Raw genomic sequence first — 27,861 nt, forward strand, 5'->3', positions numbered from 1 at the left:
GAGGGGGCTGTGACACACACATGACACACAGGGATGTTCCAGGGGTAACTCAATCCGGGCTGTGGGCAGGTCCCTGCAGGGGCAGCAGCTTCCTCTGCACATTTGAGGTGATAAAGCTGCTCTAAACCTGCACTCCAACTACTCCACAGCTCTGGGCTCACCTCCACACCACTTCTCAGCCTCACCTCAGGGCCTGGGCTCAAGGACATGAACCTGCAGGGAGGGCACATCATGTGCAAGCTGAGAGCTGCCTGCTTGCACTGGCCTCTGGGCTTCTTTCTCCTTCTACAACCATCCTAGAACCTATTCTGCTTTTCTAACATCACACTGGCCACACTCTGCCTCCTCTTCAGCTTCCTGTCCATCCACACTCCCAGCTCCCTTTCTGCCTGCCTGCTCTCCAGACACTCTGGCCCCAGCCCGGGGGGCTGACGGGGCTTCTTGTGCCCAAAGGGCAGGACCCGGCCCTTGGCCTGCTGGAACCTCATCCCCTTGCAATCAGCCCATGGATCCAGCTGGGCCAGGTCCCTCTGCAGAGCCCTCCTGCCTTCCAGCACATCAACACACCCCCAGCTTGGGGTCACCTGCACATTTGCTGATGAAATGCCTGGTGCTGCAGCAGCTGCAGATGCTCAAGGGGCAGCAGGACCAAGTCAGGGGCCTGAGGGGCTTTGGGGATTGGGGGTACAGATCAGGACAGACCAGAACAGACCAGTACCTCCTCACTGCTGCCCGGATCTCTCCTGGAGCTGGGCCACGTTGTCCTGGGACACCTGAGCCCCCCCAGTGCTCTCCCAGTACAGCCCAGTGCCTCCACTACAGACCACTGTGTTCCTGTCCCAGGGTGTGGGTGATCCCTCTTTGGGGAGGTTGGAGGGATTGAGGGGGGTTGGGGGAGATTTGGGGGGATCTAGGGGGGTTGGATGGGGATTTGAGATGTTTTGGGGGTCTTTGGGTGTATTTCGGGGAGTTAAAACAGGTTTTGGGGGCACTGGGGTATCAAAGGGATCTGTAGGGTGAGGGTTTAAAGGGATTAAAGGGAAAATGGAGGTTAGGGGACATTTGGGAAGGGTTAATTGGGCCTGGGGGGAAAGGAGGGCCTGCACCACGAGCAGGTTGAGTCCTGAGACCCCCCTGGTGTCCCCAAGGCCCTCTTGGTGTCCCCAGTTCCCCCCTTGACACCCCGAGACCCCTCTGGTGTCTCCAATGTTCCCACGGCCTCCCCATAGTGCCAATTCCCCCCTTGACACCCCCAATTCCACTGTCCCCAAACCCCTCCCCACTGTCCTCAAACCCCATCCCTCATGTCCCCAACCCTCCATCTCACCCCAGGAGCCCCCCTTGGACCCTCTGGCTCCAAAAACGCCCCCCCCCCGCTCACAGAAAGGCCAAGGGCATCTGGGGACATGTTGGGGACAGTTGGGGGGCTCTGGGGGGCACTGGGTGATTACTGGGGGATACTGGGACACACTGGGGGGAACCAGGGGGCACTGGGAGGGACTGGGGGGTTACTGAGGGACACTGGGATGGCACTGGGAGGGATTGGAGGTGAACTGGGGCACACTGGGGGTCACTGGCAGAGAACTGGGGAGTTACGGGGGATTATCAGGGCACACCAGGGAACACTGGGAGGTTACCAAGCCATAGTGGGGGTTACTGGGTGCTCCCAGGGATACACTGGGTGGTCACTGGGGGGTTACTGGGCCATACTGAGCGTCACTGGGAGGTCATTGGGATATACTGGGGGCATTGGGATTCCCTTACCCGCATGTAATATATCCACCTCCTTCGATTTTGGGGAGCATCCCTAGGACCCCTCCCCTGGGGGCTGGGGGACCCCCTGAACCCACTGCTGGGCTTTAGGGGACTCCACAAAATCCCCTCAAAACCCCTGAAACTCCCCTCTCGACCCATCGAAACCTTCTCAAGGTCCCCTCAAATCCCCTCAGAGACCTCATCCCCCCCAGCACCCCCTAAACCCTCTCAGTGATCCGCAAAATCCACCTGGGATTCCCCCCAACCCCATTCAGGGACCCCCCAATCCCCCTCAGAGACCCTCAAAACCGTCTGCGACCCCTTAAACCCGCTAGAGACCCCAAAACTGGCTAAAAGGTCCCTGCAAAGCCCCCAGGACTCCCAAACCTCCTCACAGACCCCTAAAGCCCATCTGGAACGCCCCAAATCTCCTCAGAAAACAAAACCCCCTCAGAGACCCCAACCTCCTTCAGGGACCTTCAAACTCCCCCCTGAGTCCCCTCAGGACACCGAACCCTCTCAGGGACCCCTCAAAACGTCCCCGGGAACCCCCGAACCCCCCCGCAAAACCCTCCCGAGCCCTCCAGCCTTTCCACCCACAGCCGCGCTCCCCGCAGCCCCCGAGGGGATCCCCAGACCCCGCTCTCGCCGCCCTCCCCCGCCAGTTCTCACAGCGAAGTGCAGCGGCCGCGGAGTTCTCCCCAGTTCCGACCACGAGGCCAAAATGGCGCTCGCTCCGCGCGCCCTCCGCCTTTACAGACCCGCCCCGCAGCCAATCAGCGCGCGGCCACGGCCCCTGCCCGCCCTTCGCCACGCCCCCACCTGCGCGGTGCATTGTGGGAGTTGTATTCCCTCCGGTGGGGGAGGATCGGACTTGTTGGGTTTTAGTTTTTCTGTCTTCTTTTATTTTGTCTTTTTTATTTCTTTCTTTTCTTTCTTTTTTCTTTCTTCTTTGCTTTTTCTCTTTTTTTCTTTCTCGTTCTTCTTTTTTTCTTTGTTCTGTTTTTTTCAAATTTTTTCCTACTTTTTCTTTCTTGTTTTCTCTTTTTTCTCCTTTTTCTTTTTTTCTTCCTTTTCTTTGTTTTTATTTTTCTTTTTCTTTTTTTTCCTTTTTCCTTGTTTTTTATACATTATTTTCTATCAGTTGTACTTTCAATCAGTTGTACTTTCAAGGAAAATGTAAACACATATCAAAACAATCTCTAGGTACATATCTTACAACAACAGATAATCTGCCATTGTTCCAGGTTTGTGAGGATTCCCAAGATCAGAAACACTGAGACACCAAGGGTGGAAGCCAAGCAACTTTATCCTGTCCCTTGCCACAGCCTTCAATCCACACCCAGCCCTGGATTTCTGCAAAGCCCCTGGGCAGGAGCAGGAGATGGAGCTGGTGCTCGGCGGGAGGGGCAGCAACAACAAACCTGTGTCTTTGGCACAGGGGAAGGAATTTAGTGCTTGAGGGGTTACATTCCACAGGCTCCCCTGGGGATCAGCTCATGCTCGGACAGTGAGAACAGCAAGAACATTCCTAATAAAAATGGCAGAGGGAAGGGAGCGGAGGGGGAGCAGGGGCAGGAAAAGGAAGCAGAGCGAGGGAAGATGGGCTGGGGCGGTCGGGGCTGGGGGAAGGCAGGCTGGACAATGCCTTGTTTGGTCCAGCAGCTGGACCAGCTCCAGGGCAGATGTCGGGGGAGCCTCTGCCACAGGGACATGGACAAACAGACGCTACAAAAGCTCTCAGAGGGGTTGGGGGCTCTGGGCGGGGCTGCGCTCTCGCCTCAAGCCAGGATATCCCAGGGCAGTGGAACAGCAATTCCTGTCAGCTCCCAGCAAAGATTATTGGGCTTTGCACTGGGCAAATATTGACGCTCCAGCTTCCTCTTCTCTTTTTAGAACTTTGAGCTTGCAGTCGGGTAGAAGGGCTGGTGGGGGAGTGGGAACAGACCCACTGAGGGGCACATCTCATCCCTCAGTTAGATGGAGCTAAACCCCTGATCTTGCTTAGGAAGAGCTGCTGATGCTCAGTTGTCTTCTTTCCCTTCTGCTTTAGTGGGATATTACATTTCCCTGCAGTATTGGTGATAGAATGCTATGTCAGCTGGAATGGTTTGGTTCTTACAGAAAGCATGAACGCATTTTAAGGAAGGTATTTTTACATAGGTGAGGCCTCCAAAAAAAACCCCAAATCCCCAAAGGTAATATAAGTGCACAATAAAGTGAACTTTGGAGTTTTCTTTTTAATTCTTGGGTAGAAAAGCCATCCCAGTTAGGGACAGCAATTTATTGCATTGCTGAAAAAAACAAAAACAAAAAAACCTAAAAAAAGAAATCTGACTTTGTTCTCTTTCAGATTTGTTTTTGATCATAAGAATCCTTCTCATGAAAAGGGCTAATTTACTCTTTCTACAGGAATGTTTTAAGTGTGATTATCACAATATCACAGCTGCTGAAAAGGTCTAAAATAGGACATTGACCTTGAACCTGTTCCTGCGTTTAGGATGTGGTGCTTAACATTCAAGAAACAATAGAACTGCAACTCATTTATTAATGTATCATCTCAAAATGTTCACTCTTGCTCTGTAAAGACATGCCACAAGGACTGTAGAAAGCTTGCAGTATCCCAGGAAGTACATGTGGTATTTTATCAGTGTAAATATATGTAAGATTTTCAAGATTTCTGCTGGCAATACTCCATAACTAAAGTAAATTTTCCCTTTGGTGCTGCACGAGTTTATGATTTAGTTGTTACTGACATTCCACCAGTCATATTATTAGCTTCACCAAAGGAAAGGAAATAATCCTGTATTAATTAAAGAGAGCAACTGAATTCCCTCAGTCACCTTATCCTTGGCTGTCTGAGACAGGAATGCACTTCAGCTTCCCTATGGAAACTTCCACTAAAAAAGAGCTTGGGGTGATAGTGAGAGATCCATACTGAAGGGTGTGCCTGAATTATCTTTAGGGAGGAGACCTTTTTTGGTGGGTGACAGGCAATGTTCCTGTGGCTCCCTTTTCCTCTCTGGAGTTTTTTTCCCTTTCTTTTTGTCAGAGGCTTTGGAAAAGGTGTTTTGTCAAGAGAGTAATATTCATTTATAGCAATGTGAAGGGTTTCTATCCTGTACCAGTGAAGGCACTCACCTAAATACCCATACCCATGCCCTTGAAAATAAAACAAGGAGAAAATATGGAGTATTTGTTTGAGACCAGATAAACTGAATGTAGTTCAGTAACATGGAAAGGCAATTGCTGTTATTTCACAGAGACATTTCGTTGTCTGCTGGAACTGAGGGGAGCAGCAAAAGCTAAAAGCCTTGCTCTGTGTCTTTGTGAACACACTGTGGGTAAGTTCAAAGGAGCATTCAGAGATTGTGTTGTGTGAGCTTTTTTCCTCAGATCAAAACAAGGAGTAATTAATGCTAAATCCAGCAGATGGCTTTCAAGTAATAACTTGGTTCAGTTTGTCCAACTGTGTCCAAACAGGTGAGGAAAATCTGGAACTTTAGAAGGGTTAGTTTTTTACCTCATTAGCAGGATATCCAGGGGTGCACCAAGTGCCTGCCAGTGAGGAGCACAAGTGACAATGAGACAGTGACAATATTGTTCTAATGTTAATCTCACTGGAGCACAGAATGAGGTCACATCTGAGTTATGTTTCTTAATTTAGTGATTGCAAATAAAGAGAAAATCACATAGTTGATGACACTTTAGGATTTATTTCACACTCTTAACAAGAAGGTATTTTCCAGCTGGACTTTGAATAAGGTTCCACGGTGTATTGCAAATTTCTATCTCAAGTTAACAGTCTACTTCTTCCCAAAGAAATTCTCAGCAGCTAACACCCTTTCATCATCTGGCTCTTTCCCTGATGGCTTGAGCTTGTTGCTCCTTTGGGTAAATACCCATTTGACACAATGCACTGGGCAGCTTCTGCCAAGTGCCACTGAATCTCACTTCTTCCCTTGCCTTGAGGTAGTTGTGCTTTAAGAATCTGGCTGTTCAGATGCCCTGAAATGTCTCTAGTATTTCAATGGGAAGAAGCTTCAAGATGTGCTGTTTGGCACACAGGAAAAATGACCTGCCCAGAGAGCCTTGGAAATGTAGGTGCTGCTCAGTAATGCCCCTTGACTGGGACAGCCTCTGCTGAGGATTTTTTCCTTCCCATCTCTTTTTCCATTCCCGCTGTTTTGTACAGACTCCTTGGGGTCAGATTTTGCACTGTACAGTTTGATAAGTTAGTGCAGATGTGTGTTTGCAGGCATGTTCTTCTTCTGTATTCCCTAATCAAACTCAGGAAACCGATACCCGGCTTGAGCTTTTTTTCTCTCCTATAGTACTATTTTTATTTATTTCTCCAGAACAGCTTGAGAAAATGAAGGTACACTTAGCCCCAGGACCTTAAAGAACATCTCAGTCCAACCCCCTGCCATGGGCAGGGACACCTTCCACTAGACTCAGAGCTCAGAGCCCCATCCAACCTGGCCGTGAACACTTCCAGGGATGGGGCAGCCAGAACTTCTCTGAGCAACCTGTACCAGGATCTCACTACCATCACAGTCCAGAAATTCTTCCTAATATCCCATCTAAGCCTTCCCTTTCTCAGTTTGAAGCCATTCCCCTTGTCCTGTCACTCCAGGCCCTTCTCCAAAGTCTCTCTCCATCTTTCTTGTTGGGTCCCTGAAGGGAAGCAGTGGAAGGCCACAATTAGGTCACCCCAAAGCCTTCTTTTCTCCAACCTGAACAATCCCAATTCTCTCAGCCTTTCCTCACAGCAGAGCTGCTCCATCCCTCTGATCCCTTTCGTGGTCCCCTCTGGACTCGCTCCAACAGGTCCATGTCCTTCCTGTGCTGGAGCCCAGAGCTGGAGGCAGCTCTGCAGGGGTGACAACATTACAGCCCTGTGTGTTCCAGCAAGGACACTGTGGAACCTCCTGGAGTAAAGGGGCCACTGTGACACTGTAGGGCCTTCTGGAGCCAAAGGAACCCTGGGACACTGTGGAATCTCATGGAATCAAGGGAGCATTGTGACAATGTGAAAACTCCTGGAATTAAGAGGCCATTGTGATACTGCAAGGCCTCATGAAATCAAAGGAATCCTGGGACACTGTGGAAACTCATGGAATCAAGGGTTCATTGTGCCATGAAGGGTTCATTGTGCCATGAAGGGCCTCATGGAACCAAGGGAGCCCTGAGACATTTTGGGACCTCATAGAATCAAGGGGCCATTGTGACACTGAGGAACCTCGGGGACTCAAAAGCCACTGTGACACTGCAGGGCCTCATGGAACCAAAGGAACCCTGGGACTTTTCAGAACCTCATGGAATCAAGGGGCCACTGTGACACTTCAGAGCTTCTTGTAGACAAAGGGACCCCAGGACACTCTGGACCTAAATAAATCAAGGGCCCATATTGGCACTGTGGAACCTCATGGAATCAAGGGGTCATTGTCAAACTGCAGGGTCCCATGGAAGCAAAGGAATCCCTGTGACATTGTGGAACCTCATGGAACCAACGGGCCATTGTGACACTGCAGGGCTCATGGAACCAAAGGATTCCTGGGGCACTGTGGAATCTCATGGAACCAAGGGGCCACTGTGATATGTGGGGCCTCCTAGAACCAAAGGAGTCCTGAGACATTTTGCAAACCCATGGAATCAAGGGTCCATTATCACACTGCAGAGCCTTACGAAGCCAAATGGACCCTGCGACTCTGTGGAACCTCATGGAATCTAATTCCCATTCCCACACTGTAAAACCTCATGGATACTGTCAGGTTCCCATTATTAAGAGACACCTCTGCCCAAATTCAGCTGCAAAGGAGACCATGTGCCAAAGTCAGCAGTCCAGCTTTGATTTAACAGTAAATAGGAGGGAGAGAAAGAAATAGAGAGAGAAGAAGGGGTGGTGGGAAGCCAGTGAGAGAGAGACAGAGATGAAGTAAATGTATCACACCATGGAGATCCCTGAGGCTCCCACCGGTCCTTCTTCCCCCTGCTCTGCTCGGTGGAGGGTCCCCAAGTTGTGCTTCTGGGCTATCACTTTTATACAGCCCAAGCCCTGGGTATTCAGGGGGGTAGATGCTGTTCCCACAGCTTGGGCTGGCACGTGGACAAGGACTTGCTTCCTTTTCCACAGCTTGCCACGGTGGGAGTTTTGCCCAGTGTGCTTCCAGTCTGCAGGTGGGAATCTTTGTCTGGATGGGTTCCCCAGACCTGCCTTACCAGCCCTGCCTTCCTGTTGGGGCTGTCTGCTCTTTCCCACACTCTGCACAGTGCAATTCTGTCCTGGGGGCTACTTCCAAAGCTTCACCTCCGTTTAGGCCTTGGAATTAAAGGCCTTCCTGTTTGCCACCAGTGCTTATGTGTTGTGGTGCCTTATGGGATTTTCCTGCTTTGACAGTGTTTTGAGACAGTTCATTGTGCCCTTCAAGTCCTTCCATGTGCACACACACACCACTCTCACCAGTGTCTGGTCCTCCAAAGAACACAAGCCCTGATGATTTGTAGCTCCCACTCCAGTGGTTGGCACTTGGACCTCCCTCCATACCCAGAGCTCAGAGCTCCCTTGTCCCAGAAAGTTTAAAGAGATTGTGCCTCATTCTGCCAAGACAACCCTTGGAAAAAAGTGTCCCTCTGTGTTTCCTGGGATAAGAGCACTCTATTGTCATCTTCCAAAACCTTGGAGAGGTCCCAGAGGTCTCCCAGGAGGGAATCTGGGGCCTCAAGCACATGACCCGTATATAGAGGCTGAGGACTCAGGGGTCAGTGGTGCAAAGATTGAGGACAGTAGAGGAGTAGCCTGAGAGGTCTGGAAGGGGGGTGTGAGAGCTGGTGGAGCTTTTCTTCCTGGCAGAAAACAGCCTAAGAAAGAACTAGTGCCACCAAGGGCAGCTGGGGTGGCCTAGACTGGTGACAAGAAGTCAGAAATTGCCCTCTGAGGTCAGTGTTGTGGTGCAATATGTCACAAAGAAGGAGTCTGGATGAGCCCAAGGCTTTGTGTGTGCAGGAAGAGCCAGGGAGGACGCAGAGATGTCAGTGCAGGAAGGTGCCAGCCAGGTGGGGCAGCCGGGGGGATGAGGACAGCCTGCAGGGAAAGGGGCAGGGCATGGACACCGTAGGACAGCCTGGGCTGGAGAGGAGACAGGGAGGGGGAGAAGCTGAAAGGCCCTGACACAGCCACCTTCTGCAGGCCTTTGTCTACTGTCTGTGCCCCTGATGCCAGGAGGAGGGGAGTGGCCCTTGCAGCCCTGGGGCCTCATGGCCTCCTTGTCCCTGCTCAGCAGCCTGGCAGGTGCCACCCCATGGTCCTGCCCTTGGCATTGCACATCCCACATGCCAGTGCCCCAGGAAGAGCCCCCAGGAATGAGACAGGGACAGCATCTGCCTTCCCAGGGGCTGAGGGTCAGGACTTGGCCCATTGGATTAAGGAAACACATCCAGGTTTCCTCAGCATCAGAGCCACCTTTCCCTTGCTTGTCCATCCTTGTCATCACTGTGTGCAGTTTTCTGCTCTAACTGGAATCTGGGGACACGTTCTCAGTTGTGTCCCTCAGTGAGACTCATTAGTACTACAAGAAACTTTAGTGTTTCAATCTCATTTTGAGTTCTTGAGAAGTTGTTTGAACTTCCTCTCAGGGACTGAGTCTCATGTAAACAACATCAAATCCCCCTGAGGGTCATGAAATGCCTGGGGCTGTTGCTGTGCTGCTGAGCTGGGCTGGGCTCCTGGCACACAGGGAGCTCCTGGCAACCCAGAAGAGCTTCAAAGAAACAGCTCTGCTGGTGAGCAGCTCCTCTGCACAGCCCAGAAGGACTGAGGGCACTGCCTGCAGCACCCAGGGCACAGGAGAGAAGGCAGAGAGATGAGAGGCAGCCTGGGCTGGGACGTGACTGAGCTCTCACCATGTGAGAAACCTTCACAGCATTTGAATTAAGAATTCTCTGGCTGCAGGAAAGTTCAACTTGCCTTCCTGGAGGGATTTCCTAAAGCTGCCACATCCCACAGCTTCCAGGATCTTTCAGCAGGACTCTCCCAGTTGCTGCAGTGCAGGGGAAGTGGCCATATGGCAGAGCAGGGCAGGAGCTGCAGGCAGCAAGGGCAGAGAGGAGAAGGGAGCAGGAGGTTCAAGGGATCCTGGGGTGGGAGGACAGGGCAGAGCTGCTCAGGGCAGGAACCTTGCCAGCCCTTTGCCATGGTCAGGCTGTGGCTGCAGAGCAGTGCAGGTGAGTTCCTGCAAGTGCCTCTCCCAGCTGCCAAATGCCCCCAGTGGCAGGAGCTGTCAGGATGGCTCTGCTGGATTTGCTGGGGTGCAGCAGGAGAAGCTGCTGCAGAGCAGGACTTGCTGCTGCCCCATCAGAGGCCCAGGGCCAGAGGGTTCCCTGTGCCAGGGCTGGCTGCGGGGTGGGAAGGTGGGGGTGCAGCCAGGGGTGCCCAGGGCTGTGGGGCAGAGCAGGGTCCTGCCCCCAGGGCTCTGTGTGCTGGGGCAGGGACTCTGCTGCCTGCCAGGGTCAGCTCTCAGCCCGGCCAAGGAGCTGCCACGGGGCTGGAGGAGAAGGGGTGGGTGGAAGGAGTGACCCCTCAGGGCAGGGCAGGGCTGGGCAGGGCCCTTCAGCTGCAGGCTCAGGGCTCCTCACAGCTTCAGCTCCACCTCCTCCATTTCCAGGGGCCCTTCTCAGGAAGCACATCCCCCCAGAACACCTCCCCCTTCCCAGCCACCACAGGCTGTCTGGGATCTGCTCTGCAGCCCCTGCCCAGGCAGAGCTGCCCCTGGCACTGGGCTGGGGATGGCTCTGGCAGCACTGGCAGGGAGCTGAGCTGGGCACAGGCAGGGGCTGCTGGCAGGAACAGCTCCTCACCCAGAGACAGGCAGGCAGGGAGAGGGAGCCGCTGCCACAAGGGCTGGGCAGGGGGATGGGGGCCCCTCCCTGCTGTCCCTGTGGCACAGACCCCTTCCCTGAGCAGCTCCTGCCTGGGCTCCTTTCCCAGCCTAAGCAGAGCCTGTGCCCTCAGGCCCACGGGGGCTGGGCTGTGCATTGCCCTGCAGCAGCCAGAGCCCAGGCAAGGACAGGGCCCTGATTTCCAGCTGTCTCTCTGTGTCCCTCCTCCCTTGGCAGCAGCACTGTGGCATTTCCCTGCCATCCCCTGCTGCCTGGGCTCTCCTTGTTCTCACCATTGGCTTTTCTGAGCCAGTGTGGGGTTTGAGGGTGGCAGATTCCCGTCCAGACACAAACCCTTTGGGTGCTGCTGTGGGGATGTGTCTGTGGAAGCCAAGTGCCCAAGTGCCCTCCAGGCACCTTCAGGGTCTTCAGCTGTTTGCCTGGGTGTCCTGCAGGGCTGCAGGTGCCCTCCAGAAGGGCACAGCTCTGCCATAGGATCTCTGTGCTGCACAGGATCCCCATGGAGAAAACTTCTCAGTGCCAAATCCATGGAAATGCCCTGGGCAGCCGTACTTGGGAGCTGCAATGATCCCTGTGTGTGGCAGTCTGGGAGTATAGAGATGAGATCCTAATCAGGCATCCTGAGGAAAGGCAAGGATTCTGTCAATCTGATCTTTGAACCAGGATTCCTCTGCTCCTAGAAGTGCCTTGTTACTTTTTTTAAGGGAATTCCTAAGGGTGATCCCCCTTTAGCTCTAAGCTGCCAGCCAGGGGCAGCTGTGAACAGAAAAGATGGCCAGCTCTTGTCTCTGCACCAAGAGACCATCCCTTTGCCTCTCAGGACTCACAAGATTTCCCTTGGAGCACATGAGAAATGTCAGAAATTTCAACCATCCAAACTCCTCCTGGCAAGAGGAATTCGAACAAAATCAAGTCCCCCAAATCCCCTCTCTGTGTTCTGTGCTTGGGCAAACTGTGACCAGCAGTTCTGGAAACACTCTGATACATCACAAGTGCATTTAATTGGAGGTCACCCTGTGCTCCAAGTTGCCTCTCACTGCACAGCAAGAAGGATTCCTTGGGAGCCCATTCCAGGGTCCCTGCTCTCAGTGCCCCCTTCAGCCAGCAAAACCCAGAGCTCCGGGAGAGGGATGCAGAGAGATCTTCCTGAAAATGGGCCCTGAATGTTGAATTGCTATGAGACATGCAAGATGTTTTGCTGATTGAGTCTGGCCTAATTCAGTTCTGTCTTTATTCCCCTCAACAGAAAACAATAACCGGAGGCAGCAAATGTCCAACAGCAGCTCCATGCCCCAGTTCCTCCTCCTGGCACTCGCAGACAGGAGGGAGCTGCAGCTCCTGCACTTCTGGCTCTTCCTGGCCATCTCCCTGGCTGCCCTCCTGGGCAATGGCCTCATCCTCAGCGCCGTAGCCTGTGACCACCACCTGCACACCCCCAGGTACTTCTTCCTGCTCCACCTCTCCCTCACAGACCTGGGCTGCATCTGCACCACTGTCCCCAAAGCCATGCACAATTTCCTCTGGAACACCAGAACCATCACCTACACAGGATGTGCTGCACAGGTTTTTGTCTACATAATCTTTCTTAGAGCAGAGTTTTCCCTCCTCACCATCATGTGCTACGACCGCTACGTTGCCATCTGCAAACCCCTGCACTACGGGACCCTCCTGGGCAGCAGAGCTTGTGCCCACATGGCAGCAGCTGCCTGGGCCGCTGGGTTTCTCATTGCTCTGCTGCACACACCCAGTACATTTTCCCTGCCCCTGTGCCAGGGCAATGCCCTGGGCCAGTTCTTCTGTGAAATCCCACACATCCTCAAGCTCTCCTGCTCACACTCAGGGTACCTCAGGGAACTTGGGCTTATTGTGTTTAGTGCCTGTCTAATGATTGGGTGTTTCATTTTTATTGTGTTCTCCTATGTGCAGATCTTCAGGGCTGTGCTGAGGATCCCCTCTCAGCAGGGACGGCACAAAGCCTTTTCCACGTGCCTCCCTCACCTGGTCGTGGTCTCCCTGTTCCTCAGCACGTTATTCTTTTCCTACCTGAAGCCCCCCTCCATCTCCTCCCCATCCCTGGATCTTATTGTGTCACTCATGTACTCAGTGGTGTCTCCAACACTGAACCCCCTCATCTACAGCCTCAGGAACCAGGAGCTCAAGGATGCCATGAGGAAACTGATAAGTGGGTGTTTTTCAGAAGCAATAAACTCTCCTTCTTCTGCTTGTTATGTACCTCATTAAAGGCCAATCCTTTTATGGACTTCATTAAAGGCCCACCATATATTCTCTATTTTTTGCTCCTGGTAGGGGTGTTATTTTTGTGAGAATTTGTTCACACCAAAAAATCTTTATATATATAAAGATATATATATAAAGATATATATAAAAATGTATATATATATAAACACCATTTTCAATTCAGTGTAGGCCTTTCTAGCCTGGCCCAGAGGCTGTACAAATTGGCAATTGTACTCACTCTGTGCTTCAACCAAATAAAGAACTCTGCATTGGCTTGTTTGCCTGACATCTTTCCTCTCTGACTTCTCTGCAGCTGCAGGGTCGGGGCCTCTGTGCAGAGCTGGGCCAGAAAAGAGTCCCAGCAGAGCAGCACTGCCAGGGAGCAGCAGCCCTTCTCCTGCCTGGCCTCCTCTCCCTTCCCTTCCACACTGTCCTGCAGAGCCCTGTGTTGTTGGAGGCCTCAGTGCTCTGGCAGTCGGTCCCAGTCCTGCTGCAGGACTGTCCAGGGACTGCAGGCAGGGACAGCCACGGGCACTGCTGGCACAGAGCTGACCTCTGCAGCAGCACTGCCATCCTGCAGGGGCATCTCCTCAGGCCAGGGCCTCAAAGCTTCCATCTGCTTTCCACTTTGCTCTCCAGGATGTGCCCAACACAACGCCCTGCAGAGGAAACCAGCAGTGACCAGCACAAGGGTGGGAGTGCTCAGGGTGGGGGCACCCAGCAGTGCCCTGGCACAGCCAGCGCCGCTCCCAGCACCGGCCTCTCACCCCAGGCCATTGGGCTTGTTCTTCCCTCCAAGGAGGGACAGCAAATGACCAGCTCAGGAGTCCATGTTTGCACTGCATGGACAGGACATGCCCATGTGTCACGGCTTGGGGCTGGGGGGTGGAAGGCTTAGACAAAGTTGATGGCAGAAGCCGTCTCGTTGAGCTACGAGGTGCACAAAGGACCCCCTTGCTTTCTAAATTCCTTCTCAGAGAGGAGCCTGGTGGTGGCTGGATACAATCTTAAGCTCAGAGTTTTGTTTCAATAGAAGGAATTCTAGAGGTGTGATTCAATCACTTTGTCCTGCAGGTTTTAGTGATGGTAAATCAGAAATATTTCTAGAAAATGAATTATTTATTATGACAAATGAACAGACAATTTACCAGACAAGTGAACAGATGAAAGACCTCAATCAGAATTATTTACTACACAGTATAAAAGGCAAAACCTCCTAGCAGTATAGTGTACACTAGACAGTGGAGTCTATCAAAGTCATTCTATTAAATCAATTGGATCAAAGCCAGCAAAAAGAAACAATCCTGAAGCAGAGACTGAGGTAACTCACCCCACAGCGACAAGGGGTAGTTCCCTCTCTTTCACTTAACCCCTGGGCCGTGACCATGAAGAGCTGTCCCTGCTTCATGGCAGAAGCTCCACACACTTCAAGGAAGTCTGTGGAAGAATCTGCCACATGACAGTTGGACAGGGCTTTTACAGTTATCAAGGATTTGACTGCCAGACATATTTGCAGGCCAGGGAGCAACTTCTCTGTCAAATCCTGCTTCAGAAAGCAGGATGTGTGTTTGAAGTTTCATGAAGCATTCTGGGGTTAGCATAATTCAACATTAAAAACAGCACCTTGACACCAGCAGTAACTCATCACAGAGAGTGTGCATTGTTTGCATTCTCTGACCATTGTTTAGGTATTATCAGAGCAGAGCATCCTGCCGGAAATGGCCCCTTGATTCCATGAGGCTGCAAAAACTCTCAGGGTTCATTTGGTTCCATGAGGTCCCTCAGTGTCACAAGAGATCCTTGGTTCCATGAGATTCTGGAGTGTCACAATGGCCCTGATGATTTCATGAGTTTCCACTATCTCTCCAGGATTCCTTTGGCTCCATGAGGCCCCTCACTGTCACAATGGCTCCTGGATTCCACGATGTTCCAAAATATCCCAGGGTTCCCTTGGCTCCAAGAGGCTCCCCAGTGTCCCACCGGCCCCTGGATTCCAGCAGGCCCTGCAGTGTCCCAATGGCCACTCGGTTCCACGAGCCACAGCGGCTGCCGCCGGCGTCTGTGCCCGGAGCCGCCGCTCCCACGGGGCTGCCGCACTCACCGCCGGGGTTGCCGCTCGCGCAGCCGCCGCTCTGCCCCGGCTGCACCGGGACCCGGCACCGCCTCGGGCCTGCGCTGCCGCCTCAGCGGCCACAGGGACACAGGGATGGGGGACCTTTGCTCTGACACTGATGGGGCCTGCCTTTGTTCTGCTGGGCTCTGGGCTTTAGGGAAATTGCTGTTCATTTTCGTGCTCCACTGGAACACCTCCTGAATTCCAAAGGTTTCCTAATCCAGGGGCAGGGGTTTCTATGGCATCGGAGGTGCCGCCCCTCGGGACACATTGTCAATAAACCATCCAGCTGACTGGGATGAGTGTAAGAGCAGTTGGGGAACACAGGATAATCAGTCATCCCATGAAAGCCTTGGAATATTCCCTGACTGAATCAGAACCCAAATGGAACAGTTTGGATACAATTCCCAAATAGTTTGGAAACTCCAGTCATTCCTGACACCAGGATGGAAATTCAGCAGATAACTAAAGCCAGTCCCCTTGGGAGCCCACAACCAGCAGGGCTGAGGGAGGCCCTGGCAGCTCCCCAGCACCTCCCTCTCAGTGGGACACCTCTGGCAGCCTCTCCCAGCTCGGGAACCCTCCAGTTTCCAACACTCCAAAGACCCTCGCTGATGCCCAGGACAATTCTGATCCCCCTCAACAAACACTCCTCCAGCTGTGACCCTTGTCTGGTGGGAAACACAAAGGGATTTGGGGGAGTGTTTCCTGACAACAAGGAGAATTTGGGAGAGGGACCTTTCCACCCCCAGCTCTTGATGTGTCCACACATCTCTGCCTGGGTGTGGGTGTGAATTGACTGTGGTGGGAATGTTGTTATTGGGAATCTATAATTCAGTCACTGTTAAAATTGTGGCAAATGCTATTGAATCACCTGATAACTGTTCCATTGGTCAATGATTAAGTGCTAGTAATGTCTTTTGTCCCCTTATCTTTGGATCCAATTCGTTTGTGCCCTGACCCTCTTGCATCCCAAGGATCTGTTAAATCATTTTCTTTCATCAAAAATATATATTTTTCATGACTTTCACTTTAAAGTCATCCTCCTTAGCTAAACTACAAAACAACTCCAATTAGCTCTAGAAGTCTTGAAGACTTGAAGACAATTAAAGTAATGAAAATAATTTGTTTGTCAGTGTTTTAATGGGTCCCACAGTGTGTTTGGAGTTGCATCAGCTGTCAGTCCAAGATGGGCCATGTCAGAACTGGTGAGGTTGGGGGGTGAGGAGCAAGGTTGATCATACAGGGTCAGTGTGCATCTCCTGAGGAGACACTGAGCATCAAGATCACTTGGAGAACACCTCTGTCACCTCTTCTTTGAACTACAAAATATCCATCCTTGAATTAAAAAAAAAAAGTAAAAACTTTGAAGACTTGTTTTGAAATTGCCTTGAAGACAATTAAAGGAAGACAAAGAGATCCTGAGGGATTTCTGGAATTTAATGAGCCCCACGGTGTGTTTGCAGCCCAACCCATGATCCTGAGGTGCTGAGAGAAGATTGAAGCAGCTGCTGAAGAAGTCAGAAGCCAAAGTCCAAGTGCCTTGAAGCATTGCTGGGCCCCACTGAGGGCAGGCACTGACTGCACCAAGTTGCCCAGGGTCCTCCTCTCAGGGCCCCTGAGAGTGACTCTCAGCTGGGGCAGCTCTCAGGGCTGTGCACAGACAGCTCCCCTGAGTCTTGGTGCCCGAGGCTGCTGCTGACTGGCAGGGCAGGGACAGAGGTGACCTGGCAGCCCCTTGCCAGCCCTGGGCCCCCTTGGCATCCTGAGGCACTGCTGACTCCTGCTGGCATTGCCACCCCTCTGCTCCTTGTGTGCCACGGGCTGAGCAGGGACAGGGCACCTCCCGTTCCTCTGCCAACCCCCTGGGCCTGCTCGGGGCCTTCCGGGGCCTTCCAGGTCCTTGCCCTGCTCCCAGGGGCTGTGGGGGTGCTTAATGGTCAGGGCTTGGGGTTTAGAGCTCAGGGTGGGGATTGGGCAGAAGCTGAGGGGGGGTTGTTGTTCTGCTGGCAGTGTCTGGTTCATGATTAGGGGAAGAGGGTTTTGGGCTGGGTCAAGATTAAAGCTTGAATTTTCACACTGACAGTGCAGGTTTGGATAGAGGTGGGCATTGGAGTACAGATAAGAATCTGGACTTCTGGGTTTGAGCTTTGCCTTCAAGGTCAGGTTGAGGCTGGGAGTAGAGCAGTGGATTCCTTCCAGTGGGAGGGGCAGCACTTTTAGGTAGTTTTGGGGCTTGAGATTACAAAAAGGGGAAAGGCCCATCAGGAATGTTTGCACAGGCGGTGCTGCAGCACCCTCAGCCTTAACTGCACCTGGTTTTACCTCATGAAGTCTTTGATCTCTGTTGGCCAAGCCTTTCTTTCCTTCCCCAATTGTCTTATCCCTTTTGTGCAGGTTCCTCCTGACCTCCCCAAATCTTTCATCTGGATGGGCTCAGCTCTGTGATGACCCTCAGGACCCCTGAGCATCTGCCTGCCCTCCTTGGCCAGTCAGTTCCTGGGAACAGCCCTGGCAGCACAGCCCCCAAGGGCACACGATGTGCTGCTGGGCTGGAGAGGACCCTCCTCAGCCTGGGCAGCAGGGCTGCAGGGGGGGATTCCCTGACCCTCCCCAGATGGGCCCTTCCTGCCCACCAGCTCCTGCTCCAAAGGGCTCCCACACACCCTGGGCCACTTGTCCCACTTGGGCACTGGAGCTGCCCCAGGGCATCTCTGGGCAGTGGCCAGCTCTGGGACTGCTCTGGGAAATCATGGCCTGAAACCACGAGTGTGGATTTTAGGAGAGAGTGGAAACCTCTGCAGAAATTGCTCAAGGCTTCCTGTCCAACATTTAAAGGGTTATTTTTTTTTTTAATTTGTATAAATTTTTATAATTTTTTCATAGTTTTTTTTACTGAAAAACCAAATCCATATTCTGTGACCTGATTCACTCACTGTATGAACAGGTTTGTACAGCTACTTACCAAAATAAATTTCCTACCAATGATTCAAATGAAGAAATATTGTTCAGAGGAGCGGCTGAATTTTTGAACAGATTTCGTATCTCTAATTTTACCTCTTTTGTTCTTCCTCTCCCTATTTTTGCTGTCAAAGGTCTCTCCAAGGTATGTGTCCCTGGCAGTGTTGTCATACCAGCGAGCTGTGCCCTGTACCATGAGAAAAGGGACAAATGTTCTGGAGAACAGCACTAGTCCTGGTCCCAGAACCCCTCTGAGTGCCCAGGTGAGATGGTGCCCAGGCTGCTTTGCTGGTGTGGAATGAAAGGGCCAGGCCAGAAAGGCAGAGGAGGGTGATGGAGGAGACAAGGCCATTTGCAGGGGATGTGTGTGAGGCTGGGGAGATGAATGTCCCTGGGCCAGTGAAGGCTGTTCCTGGAGTCACCCCAGAAGTGTCAGGGCTCTGACAGGGCTCCGGAGCTGAGCTGGGCTCCTGCCCTGCTCACACCCCCAGGGCTGTGCAGAGACAGGAGTCTTTCCCTTGCACACACACCCCCAGTTCCTGGCAGCAGGGGCAGTGTCTGCCTGGCTCCTGCTGCCACTGCCAGGGGCTGGAGGCCCCTCAGCCCTGCAGAGCCCCCACCCTGCCCACTCACACCCTTCAGCTCAACATTGGGGTTTTCCCCTCCCTGGCACTGCCCAGTCCAGCCCCTCCCTGGTCCCCCCATCTCCCTGCCCCTGCCCCAGCCCAGCAGAGCAGCACACTCAGGGCTGGCCCTGCAGCAGGCCATGGAGGCCATGGAGCTCAGGGACAGGCCCTCTGGGTCTGCAATGCTCAGCACATCATCAGCTCAGGCAGCTCCTGCAGCCCCAGGGCCAGCCCCGCTCCCCAGCACAGCAGCAGAGAATCGGCCCTGAGCTCCTCAGGCAGCTCCTGCTGCTCCAGGGCCAGGGCAGCCTCTTCCCATGGCCCCTCTGCTCACACAGGGTGTCCTGCTCTTCTCCTGGCACATCCCATCTCCCCACAGAGCCTTTCCCCAGGGGAACACGTCTGTGCTGGCCTGAGCAGCCCTTCCTGCACCCCCTGCCCGTGCTCCCCACAGCCCCTGAGCTGGGGGGGCTGCTCTGCAGAGCAGGGGGGATGTGGGGCCCGGGGCCGTGGGGGACTCTGTTGGGCTGTGCTGCTCAAACTGGGAGGCAGAGCCAGCTGATGGTGGTCTGAACATGGGCTCCGAAGGAGACCTGGAAGTAGAAAAAGAGCAGCTCTGATAAAACAAAGTACTGGTGCTCCCTGGCAGTGCTGCTGTGCTGGGACATTTTTCCTCCCCTATAACTTCATGCTGTTCTCAGAGTTAGGATCCTAGATAAACAAGGCACTGAATGGTAGTTTATTTTGTTTAAAGCACAGAAATAGATGAATATACAGTTCATCATTTGCAGAGTTTCTAGATCAAATTCAAGAGGTAAGCAGTGAATGAGGTGGGGGATGAATAATAACATTTCTTTGAGCACAAAATTATGAGAAGAGGAACCCAGTGACCACCACTAAAAAGTTGAGAAGGCAGGCTGGGACTCTCATGAGTTGCATTTTAAATGCTGGACAGAAGAAAGCACAGAGCTTATTGTTGCTGAAAAACATCCACTCATTATTGTCCTCAGGCCATCCTTTAGCTCCTGGTTCCTGAGGCTGTAGATGAGGGGGTTCAGTGATGGAGGCACCACTGAGTACAGAACTGACACCACCAGGTCCAGGGATGGGGAGTAGATGGAAGGAGGCTTCAGGTGAGAAAAAAACGAAGTGCTGACAAAGACTGAGACCACGGCCAGGTGAGGGAGGCAGGTGGAAAAGGCTTTTTGCCGTCCCTGCTGAGAGGGGATCCTCAGCACAGCCCTGAAGATCTGCACATAGGAGAAAACAATGAAAATGAAACAACCAAACACTAAACAGACACTAACCCCAATGAGCCAAATTTCCCTGAGGTAGCCTGAGTGTGAGCAGGAGAGCTTGAGGATGTGTGGGATTTCACAGAAGAACTGGCCCAGGGCATTGCCCTGGCACAGGGGCAGGGAAAATGTACTGGCTGTGTGCAGCAGAGAATTTAGAAATCCAGTGGCCCAGGCAGTTGCTGCCATGTGGGCACAAGCTCTGCTGCCCAGGAGGGTCCCATAGTGCAGGGGTTTGCAGATGGCAACGTAGCGGTCGTAGCACATGATGGTGAGGAGGGAAAACTCTGCTGAGATGAAGAAATAAAAGAAAAAGAGCTGTGCAGCACATCCCATGTAGGAGATGGTTGTGGTGCCCCAGAGGGAATTGTGCATGGCTGTGAGGGGCTGTGAGGACCCATGAGGACCTGTGAGGGGCTGAGGGGCCGTGAGGGGACATGAGGGGCCGTGAGGAGCTGTGAGAGGCTATGAGGGGCCATGAGGGGCTGTGTGGGGCCATGAGGGGCTGTGAGGTACCGTTGTTGCCTAAAACCAGCTTCTAAAGAAACCTCTAAGACTCAATTTGTCAGTTTTAGCAGGCAGGCATTTCTATTACAACACTGCATGATTCCAGCAAGCCGGGTGCCCTGGGAATCAGTTCACCAAAGTGAACACAGAGGTATCTTCACTACTGCTGCTATGTCAGCATTACATGGTTATCCATTTTTTGTTCCCTGCATTCCTTTTATGTATTCATGGCATTCGCAGATACACCAGAGCTGCAGCTCCCAACACTTATTAGCATATATACATATCCTTGTAAGGTCTCTGAGGGGCTTCATCAAGCGTCTTTGGTGGTCTTCTCTGTTTGGAGACCCCAGAATTCCAAGTGACTGCCATATGAACTTCTTTGAGAAAGTATTCCTGGTTATAAATACACCTGCTGCTTTAGCTCCCTTCTTCATTGTTCTCTCACCGTGCTTGGCCAATTTCTCTAAATTGCACACGGTAATTTTCTATGACACGTTTTGTTGCAAAAACTATTTGTTCTTGTTACATCTCTACACCCCAAACATCAAACCACTCAGGTCTTGCACATGGGTGCAGAAGGAGAGCGTGGAAGTAGAAAGAGAGCGGCTCAGAATAAGTTCTGTTGCTCCCTGGCAGTGCTGCTGTGCTGGGACTCCTTTTCTCTCTGCATCTGCACACAGGGACAGTCCCTGCTACTTCAAAGGTACCAGAGGAAGGATTTCATCCAAAAAAGTTTCTGCAAGAAAATTCGTTTTTTTGAAATGCATAAATTACAATTCCTCATTTAGACAGTATCAGAATAAAATTCAATAGTAGACAATGAATTAGAAAGGGTAGGAAGAATAACATTTTCTTTTGTGGAAAACAATATTGCAAGAAAAAAGAGAACAGCTCCCACAAATTATTGCCATAAGAAACCTGAGAAGGCAGGTTGGACCATCCATTCTGAATGTTATGGAGCAGAAAACAGAAACATTTTTGCTTCTGAAAAACATCCAGTCATCATTTTCTTCAGTGTGTCCTTGAGCTCCTGATTCCTCAGGCTGTAGATGAGGGGGTTCAATGTTGGAGGAACCACAGAGTATAGAACTGACACCAACAGATCAAAGGATGGGGAGGAGATTGAGGGGGGCTTCAAGTAAGTAAACAAATCAGTGCTGACAAACAGTGAGACCACGACCAAGTGAGGGAGGCAGGTGGAAAAGGCTTTGTGCCGTCCCTGCTGAGAGGGGATCCTCAGCACAGCCCTGAAGATCTGCACATAGGAGAAAACAATGAAAACAAAACAACCAAACACTAAACAGGCAGTAATCACGGTGAGCCCAATTTCCCTGAGGTAGCCTGAGTGTGAGCAGGAGAGCTTGAGGATGTGTGGGATCTCACAGAAGAACTGACCCAGGGCATTGCCCTGGCACAGGGGCAGGGAAAATGTATTGGCTGTGTGCAGCAGAGCATTGAGAAACCCAGTGGCCCAGGCAGCTGCTGCCATGTGGGCACAAGCTCTGCTGCCCAGGAGGGTCCCGTAGTGCAGGGGTTTGCAGATGGCAACGTAGCGGTCGTAGCACATGGTGGTGAGGAGGGAAAACTCTGTTGACATGAAGAACAGAAAGAAAAAGGCCTGAGCAGCACATCCCATGTAGGAGATGGTTGTGGTGCCCCAGAGGGAATTGTGCATGGCTTTGGGGACAGTGGTGCAGATGCAGCCCAGGTCTGTGAGGGAGAGGTTGAGCAGGAAGAAGCCCATGGGGGTGTGCAGGTGGTGGTCACAGGCTACAGCGCTGAGGATGAGGCCGTTGGCCAGGAGGGCAGCCAGGGAGATGGCCAGGAAGAGCCAGAAGTGCAGGAGCTGCAGCTCCCGCCTGTCTGCGAATGCCAGGAGGAGGAACTGGGGCATGGAGCTGCTGTTGGACATTTGCTGCTTCCCAGCACAGGGACACTGTTCAAAAAAGGAAAAGACAGGGAACGGTTAAGACAGACCTCTGTGAAAGAGCAACTCCATTTTTAAAAGAAATCGATGTGTCAAATGTCACCAAATGCACTGCCAAGGAATCAGTTTTCCTCTGCTGCAGTGGGACATGGAACTTTTTTGGTAGAGCTCTCATACAAGGAATGTCAGATGGAACAGACCTTGAGTACAAAAGTTCCATCTCTACTGAAATGACTCAGAAGAGCTGGGGCTGCAGAGCAGAAGCTTAGTCTGTCCTTAGAATAATTGTACCCGTGTTTTCCATTTTTACCATCACATCTGGAAGGTTCTTTTCCATTGCAGGAATCCTCATTTCTATGGCCCAGCACACAGTGCCCAGCAGAGCTGCAGGGAAGGGCCCCCAGAGCTGCCTGAACGCCCCCTCCCCCAGGCCTTGGGGGCTCTTGCCCCCCACTCCCTGCCCAGGGCTCTGCTGCCTGGAGCTGTCCCTGCCAGTAGCTGCTTCCCTGGGCCCAGGGCTGAGAAAGTGACACTGATGCTGTCTATAAGACAGTTTTGATGTCTGATACTCTCAGGTTCCATCCCCTCTAATCTAACAGAGTTCATGTTTCAGTGTCTCCTCCTGTGCTCAGAGATTCATTTCCCCGTTGCAGTCAGCACCCAGACAACCCAGAGTATAACACTGAAAGAACTGTTTCATTCTCTTGAAGGTACCTCCTGTCTGTCTGTGCCTCTTGCAAATACCTTCTGGGAAATTTCCTGCTTTGATCTGGAGCTGTGACCAGCCCTCATCCCTGCAGCCCACTTTGGAGATCAGAAGGACTCTGCCCTGCTCTGCCCTCCCAGCAGTTGTTCCTTCCCCACAGCCCTTCTCCCCCAGCCCCGTGGCAGCTCCTTGGCCGGGCTGAGAGCTGACCCTGGCAGGCAGCAGAGTCCCTGCCCCAGCACACAGAGCCCTGGGGGCAGGACCCTGCTCTGCCCCACAGCCCTGGGCACCCCTGGCTGCACCCCCACCTTCCCACCCCACAGCCAGCCCTGGGGGAACCTTCTGGCCCTGGGCCTCTGAGGGGGCAGCAGCAAGTCCTGCTCTGCAGCAGCTTCTCCTGCTGCACCCCAGCAAATCCAGCAGAGCCATCCTGACAGCTCCTGCCACTGCTGCCATTTGGCAGCTGGGAGAGGCACTTGCAGGAACTCACCTGCACTGCTCTGCAGCCAGAGCCTGACCGTGGCAAAGGGCTGGCAAGGTTCCTGCCCTGAGCAGCTCTGCCCTGTCCTCCCACCCCAGGATCCCTTGAACCTCCTGCTCCCTTCTCCTCTCTGCCCTTGCTGCCTGCAGCTCCTGCCCTGCTCTGCCATATGGCCACTTCCCCTGCACTGCAGCAACTGGGAGAGTCCTGCTGAAAGATCCTGGAAGCTGTGGGATGTGCCAGCTTTAGGAGATCCCTCCAGGAAGGCAAGCTGAACTTTCCGGCAGCCAGAGAATTTTTAATTCAAATGTTGTGAAGGTTTCTCACATGGTGAGAGCTCAGTCACCTCCCAGCCCAGGCTGCCTCTCATCTCTCTGCCTTCTCTCCTGTGCCCTGGGTGCTGCAGGCAGTGCCCTCAGCCCTGCTGGGCTGTGCAGAGGAGCTGCTCAGCAGCAGAGCTGTCTCTTTGAAGCTCTTCTTGCTTGCCAGGAGCTCCCTGTGTGCCAGGAGCCCAGCCCAGTTCAGCAGCACAGCAACAGCCCCAGGCATTTCATGACCCTCAGGGGGTTTGATGTTGTTTCCATGAGACTCAGTCCCTGAGAGGAAGTTCAAACAACTTTTCAAGAAGTCAAAGTGCGATTGAAACATTGAAGTTTCTCCTGGTGCTCATGAGTCTCACTGAGGGACACAACTGAGAACGTGTCCCCTGATTCCAGTTAGAGCAGAAAACTGCAGACAGTGATGACAAGGATGGACAAGCAAGGGAAAGGTGGCTCTAATGCTGGACAAACCTTGACTTGTTTTCTTAATCCAAAGGACCAAGCCCTGACCTTCAGCCCCTGGGAAGGCAGATCCTGTCCCTGCCTCATTCCTCAGGGCTCTTCCTGGGGCACTGGGATGTGGGATGTGCAATGCCAAGGGCAGGACCATGGGGTGGCACCTGCCAGGCTGCTGAGCAGGGACAAGGAGGCCATGAGGCCCCAGGGCTGCAAGGGGCACTCCCCTCCTCCTGGCCTCAGGGGCACAGACAGCAGCCCTGGCCAAAGGCCTGCAGAAGGTGGCTCTGTCAGGGCCTTTCAGCTTCTCCCCCTCCCTGTCTCCTCTCCAGCCCAGGCTGTCCTACGGTGTCCATGCCCTGCCCCTTTCCCTGCAGGCTGTCGTCATCCCCCCGGCTGTCCCACCTGGCTGGCACCTTCCTGCACTGACATCTCTGCGTCCTCCCTGGCTCTTCCTGCACACACAAAGCCTGGGGCTCACCCAGACTCCTTCTTTGTGACATATTGCACCACAACAGTGACCTCAGAGGGAAATTTCTGACTTCTTGTCACCAGTCTAGGCCACCCCAGCTGCCCTTGGTGGCACTAGTTCTTTCTTAGGCTGTTTTCCGAAAGGAAGAAAAGCTCCACCAGCTCTGACACCCCCCTTCCAGACCTCTCAGGCTACTCCTCTACTGTCCTCAATCTTCACACCACTGACCCCTGAGTCCTCAGCCACTATATATGGGTCATGTGCTTGAGGCCCCAAATTCCTTCCTGGGAGATCCCTGGGACCTCTCCAAGGTTTTGGAAGATGACAATAGAGTGCTCTTATCCCAGGAAACACAGAGGGACACCTTTTTCCAAGGGTTGTGTTGGCAGAATGAGGCACAATCTCTTTAAACTTTCTGGGACAAGCGAGCTCTGAGCTCTGGGTGTGGAGGGAGCTCCAAGTGCCAACCACTGGAGTGGGAGCTACAAATCATCAGGGCTTGTGTTCTTTGGAGGGCCAGACACTGGTGAGAGTGGTGTGTGTGTGTGCACATGGAAGGACTTGAAGGGCACAGTGAACTGTCTCAAAACACTGTCAAAGCAGGAAAATCCCATAAGGCACCACAACACATAAGCACTGGTGGCAAACAGGAAGGCATTTAATTCCAAGGCCTGAACAGAGGTGAAGCTTTGGAAGTAGCCCCCAGGACAGAATTGCACTGTGCAGAGTGTGGGAAAGAGCAGACAGCCCCAACAGGAAGGCAGGGCTGGTAAGGCAGGTCTGGGGAACCCATCCAGACAAAGATTCCCACCTGCAGACTGGAAGCACAGTGGGAAAACTCCCACTGTGGCAAGCTGTGGGAAAGGAAGCAAGTCCTTGTCCACGTGCCAGCCCAAGCTGTGGGAACAGCATCTACCCCCCTGAATACCCAGGGCTTGGGCTGTATAAAAGTGATAGCCCAGAAGCACAACTTGGGGACCCTCCACCGAGCAGAGCAGGGTGAAGAAGGACCGGTGGGAGCCTCAGGGATCTCCATGGTGTGATACATTTACTTCATCTCTGTCTCTCTCTCACTGGCTTCCCACCACCCCTTCTTCTCTCTCTATTTCTTTCTCTCCCTCCTATTTACTGTTAAATCAAAGCTGGACTGCTGACTTTGGCACATGGTCTCCTTTGCAGCTGAATTTGGGCAGAGGTGTCTCTTAATAATGGGAACCTGACAGTATCCATGAGGTTTTACAGTGTGGGAATGGCCACTAGATTCCATGAGGTTCCACAGAGTCGCAGGGTCCATTTGGCTTTGTAAGGCTCTGCAGTGTGATAATGGACCCTTGATTCCATGAGTTTGCAAAATGTGTCAGGACTCCTTTGGTTCTAGGAGGCCCCACATATCACAGTGGCCCCTTGGTTCCATGAGATTCCACAGTGTCCCAGGAATCCTTTGGTTCCATGAGCCCTGCAGTGTCACAATGGCCCCTTGATTCCATGAGGTTCCACAATGTCACAAGGATTCCTTTGGTTCCATGAGGCCCTGCATGTCACAAAGCCCCCTTGATTCCATGAGGTTCCACAGTGCCAATGTGGGCCCTTGATTTCTTTAGGTCCACAGTGTCCTGGGGTCCCTTTGTCTCCATGATGCTCTGCAGTGTCATAGTGGCCCCTTGATTCCATGAGGTTTGGAAAAGTCTTAGTGTTCCTTTGGTTCCATGAGGCCCTGCCGTGTCACAGTGGCCTTTGAGTCCCTGAGGTTCCTCAGTGTCACAATGGCCCCTGATTCTATGAGGTCCTGAAATGTCTCAGGGCTCCCTTGGTTCCATGAGGCCCTTCATGGCACAATGCTCCCTTGATTCCATGAGATTCCACAGTGTCCCAGGGTTCCTTTGGCTCCAGAAGGCCCTACAGTGTCACAATGGCCCCTTTACTCCAGGAGGTTCCACAGTGTCCTTGCTGGAACACACAGGGCTGTAATGTTGTCACCCCTGCAGAGCTGCCTCCAGCTCTGGGCTCCAGCACAGGAAGGACATGGACCTGCTGGAGCGAGTCCAGAGGGGACCATCAAGAGGATCAGAGGGATGGAGCAGCTCTGCTGTGAGGAAAGGCTGAGAGAATTGGGATTGCTCAGGCTGGAGAAGAGAAGGCTTTGGGGTGACCTAATTATGGCCTTGCAGTGCCTGAAGGGAGCCAACAAGAAAAATGGAGAGAGACTATTTACAAGAGCCTGCTGAGGGACGGCTGAGGGAACTGGGCTTGTTGAGTCTGGAGAAGGGGAGGCTCAGGGGGGACCTCATTGCTCTCTACAATGACCTGAAAGGAGGTTTTAGTGGGTGTGGGAGTCGGTCTCTTCTTTAAAGCCTTTAGTGACAGGAAGAGAGGAAACGGCCTTAAATTGCGTTGGGCAAGGTTCCTATTAGATATTCAAAAACCCTTTTTCCACTGAGAGAGTGCTCAGGCATTGGAACAAGTAGCCCAGGGAGGTGGTGCAGTCTCTGGAAGCATTCAGGTGGCATCTGGATGTAGAGCTTTGGGATGGGGTTTAGGGGTGATTCTGGTGGTGCTGGGTTGACAGTTGGACTAGAAGATCTGGAAGGTCTCTTCCAACCTTGATGATTCTGTGATTCTCTGACCTGTCATCCCTGTTTGCAGGTTTGTGCTCTGACAAGATCCTGGAGATGTTTTCTCTGTTGGGTCCACAGAGATTGTGTTGTGTGAGCTTTTTTTCCTCCAGGATCAAAACAAGGAGTAATTAATGCTAAATCTCACTGGCAGGCACTTGGTGCACCCCTGGATATCCTGCTAATGAGGTAAAAAACTAACCCTTCTAAAGTTCCAGATTTTCCTCACCTCTTTGTACACAGTTGGACAAACTGGACCAAGTTATTACTTGAAAGTCATCTGCTGGATTTATCATTAATTACTCCTTGTTTTGATCTGAGGGGGAAAAGCTCACACAAGACAATCTCTGAATGCTCCTTTGAACTTACCCACAGTGTGTTCACAAAGAAACAGAGCAAGGCTTTTAGCTTTTGCTGCCCCCCTCAGTTCCAGCAGACAAAGAAATGTCTCTGTGAAATAACAGCAATTCCCTTACCATGTTACTGAACTA

At 52.5% G+C, this 27,861-nt stretch overlaps 1 protein-coding gene and 2 pseudogenes across 1 annotated transcript; 1 reads left to right on the forward strand and 2 right to left on the reverse strand.

Annotated features, from left to right (window-relative positions):
• Positions 1 to 27,861, reverse strand: part of LOC113987748 — a 134,728-nt pseudogene that overhangs the window by 72,152 nt on the left and 34,715 nt on the right.
• LOC113987181 (olfactory receptor 14J1-like) lies at positions 11,923 to 12,924 on the forward strand. Its single transcript, XM_027719666.2, has one exon. It carries the CDS (start codon positions 11,923 to 11,925, stop codon positions 12,892 to 12,894), a length of 972 nt encoding a protein of 323 aa, XP_027575467.1. The 3' UTR covers positions 12,895 to 12,924.
• On the reverse strand, positions 13,786 to 22,308 carry LOC113989135 (annotated as a pseudogene).

This window comes from Pipra filicauda, unplaced genomic scaffold (assembly GCF_003945595.2).
Source record: "Pipra filicauda isolate LSUMZ 115617 unplaced genomic scaffold, ASM394559v2 scaffold649_size186993_pilon, whole genome shotgun sequence".
Classification (NCBI taxonomy): domain Eukaryota; kingdom Metazoa; phylum Chordata; class Aves; order Passeriformes; family Pipridae; genus Pipra; species Pipra filicauda.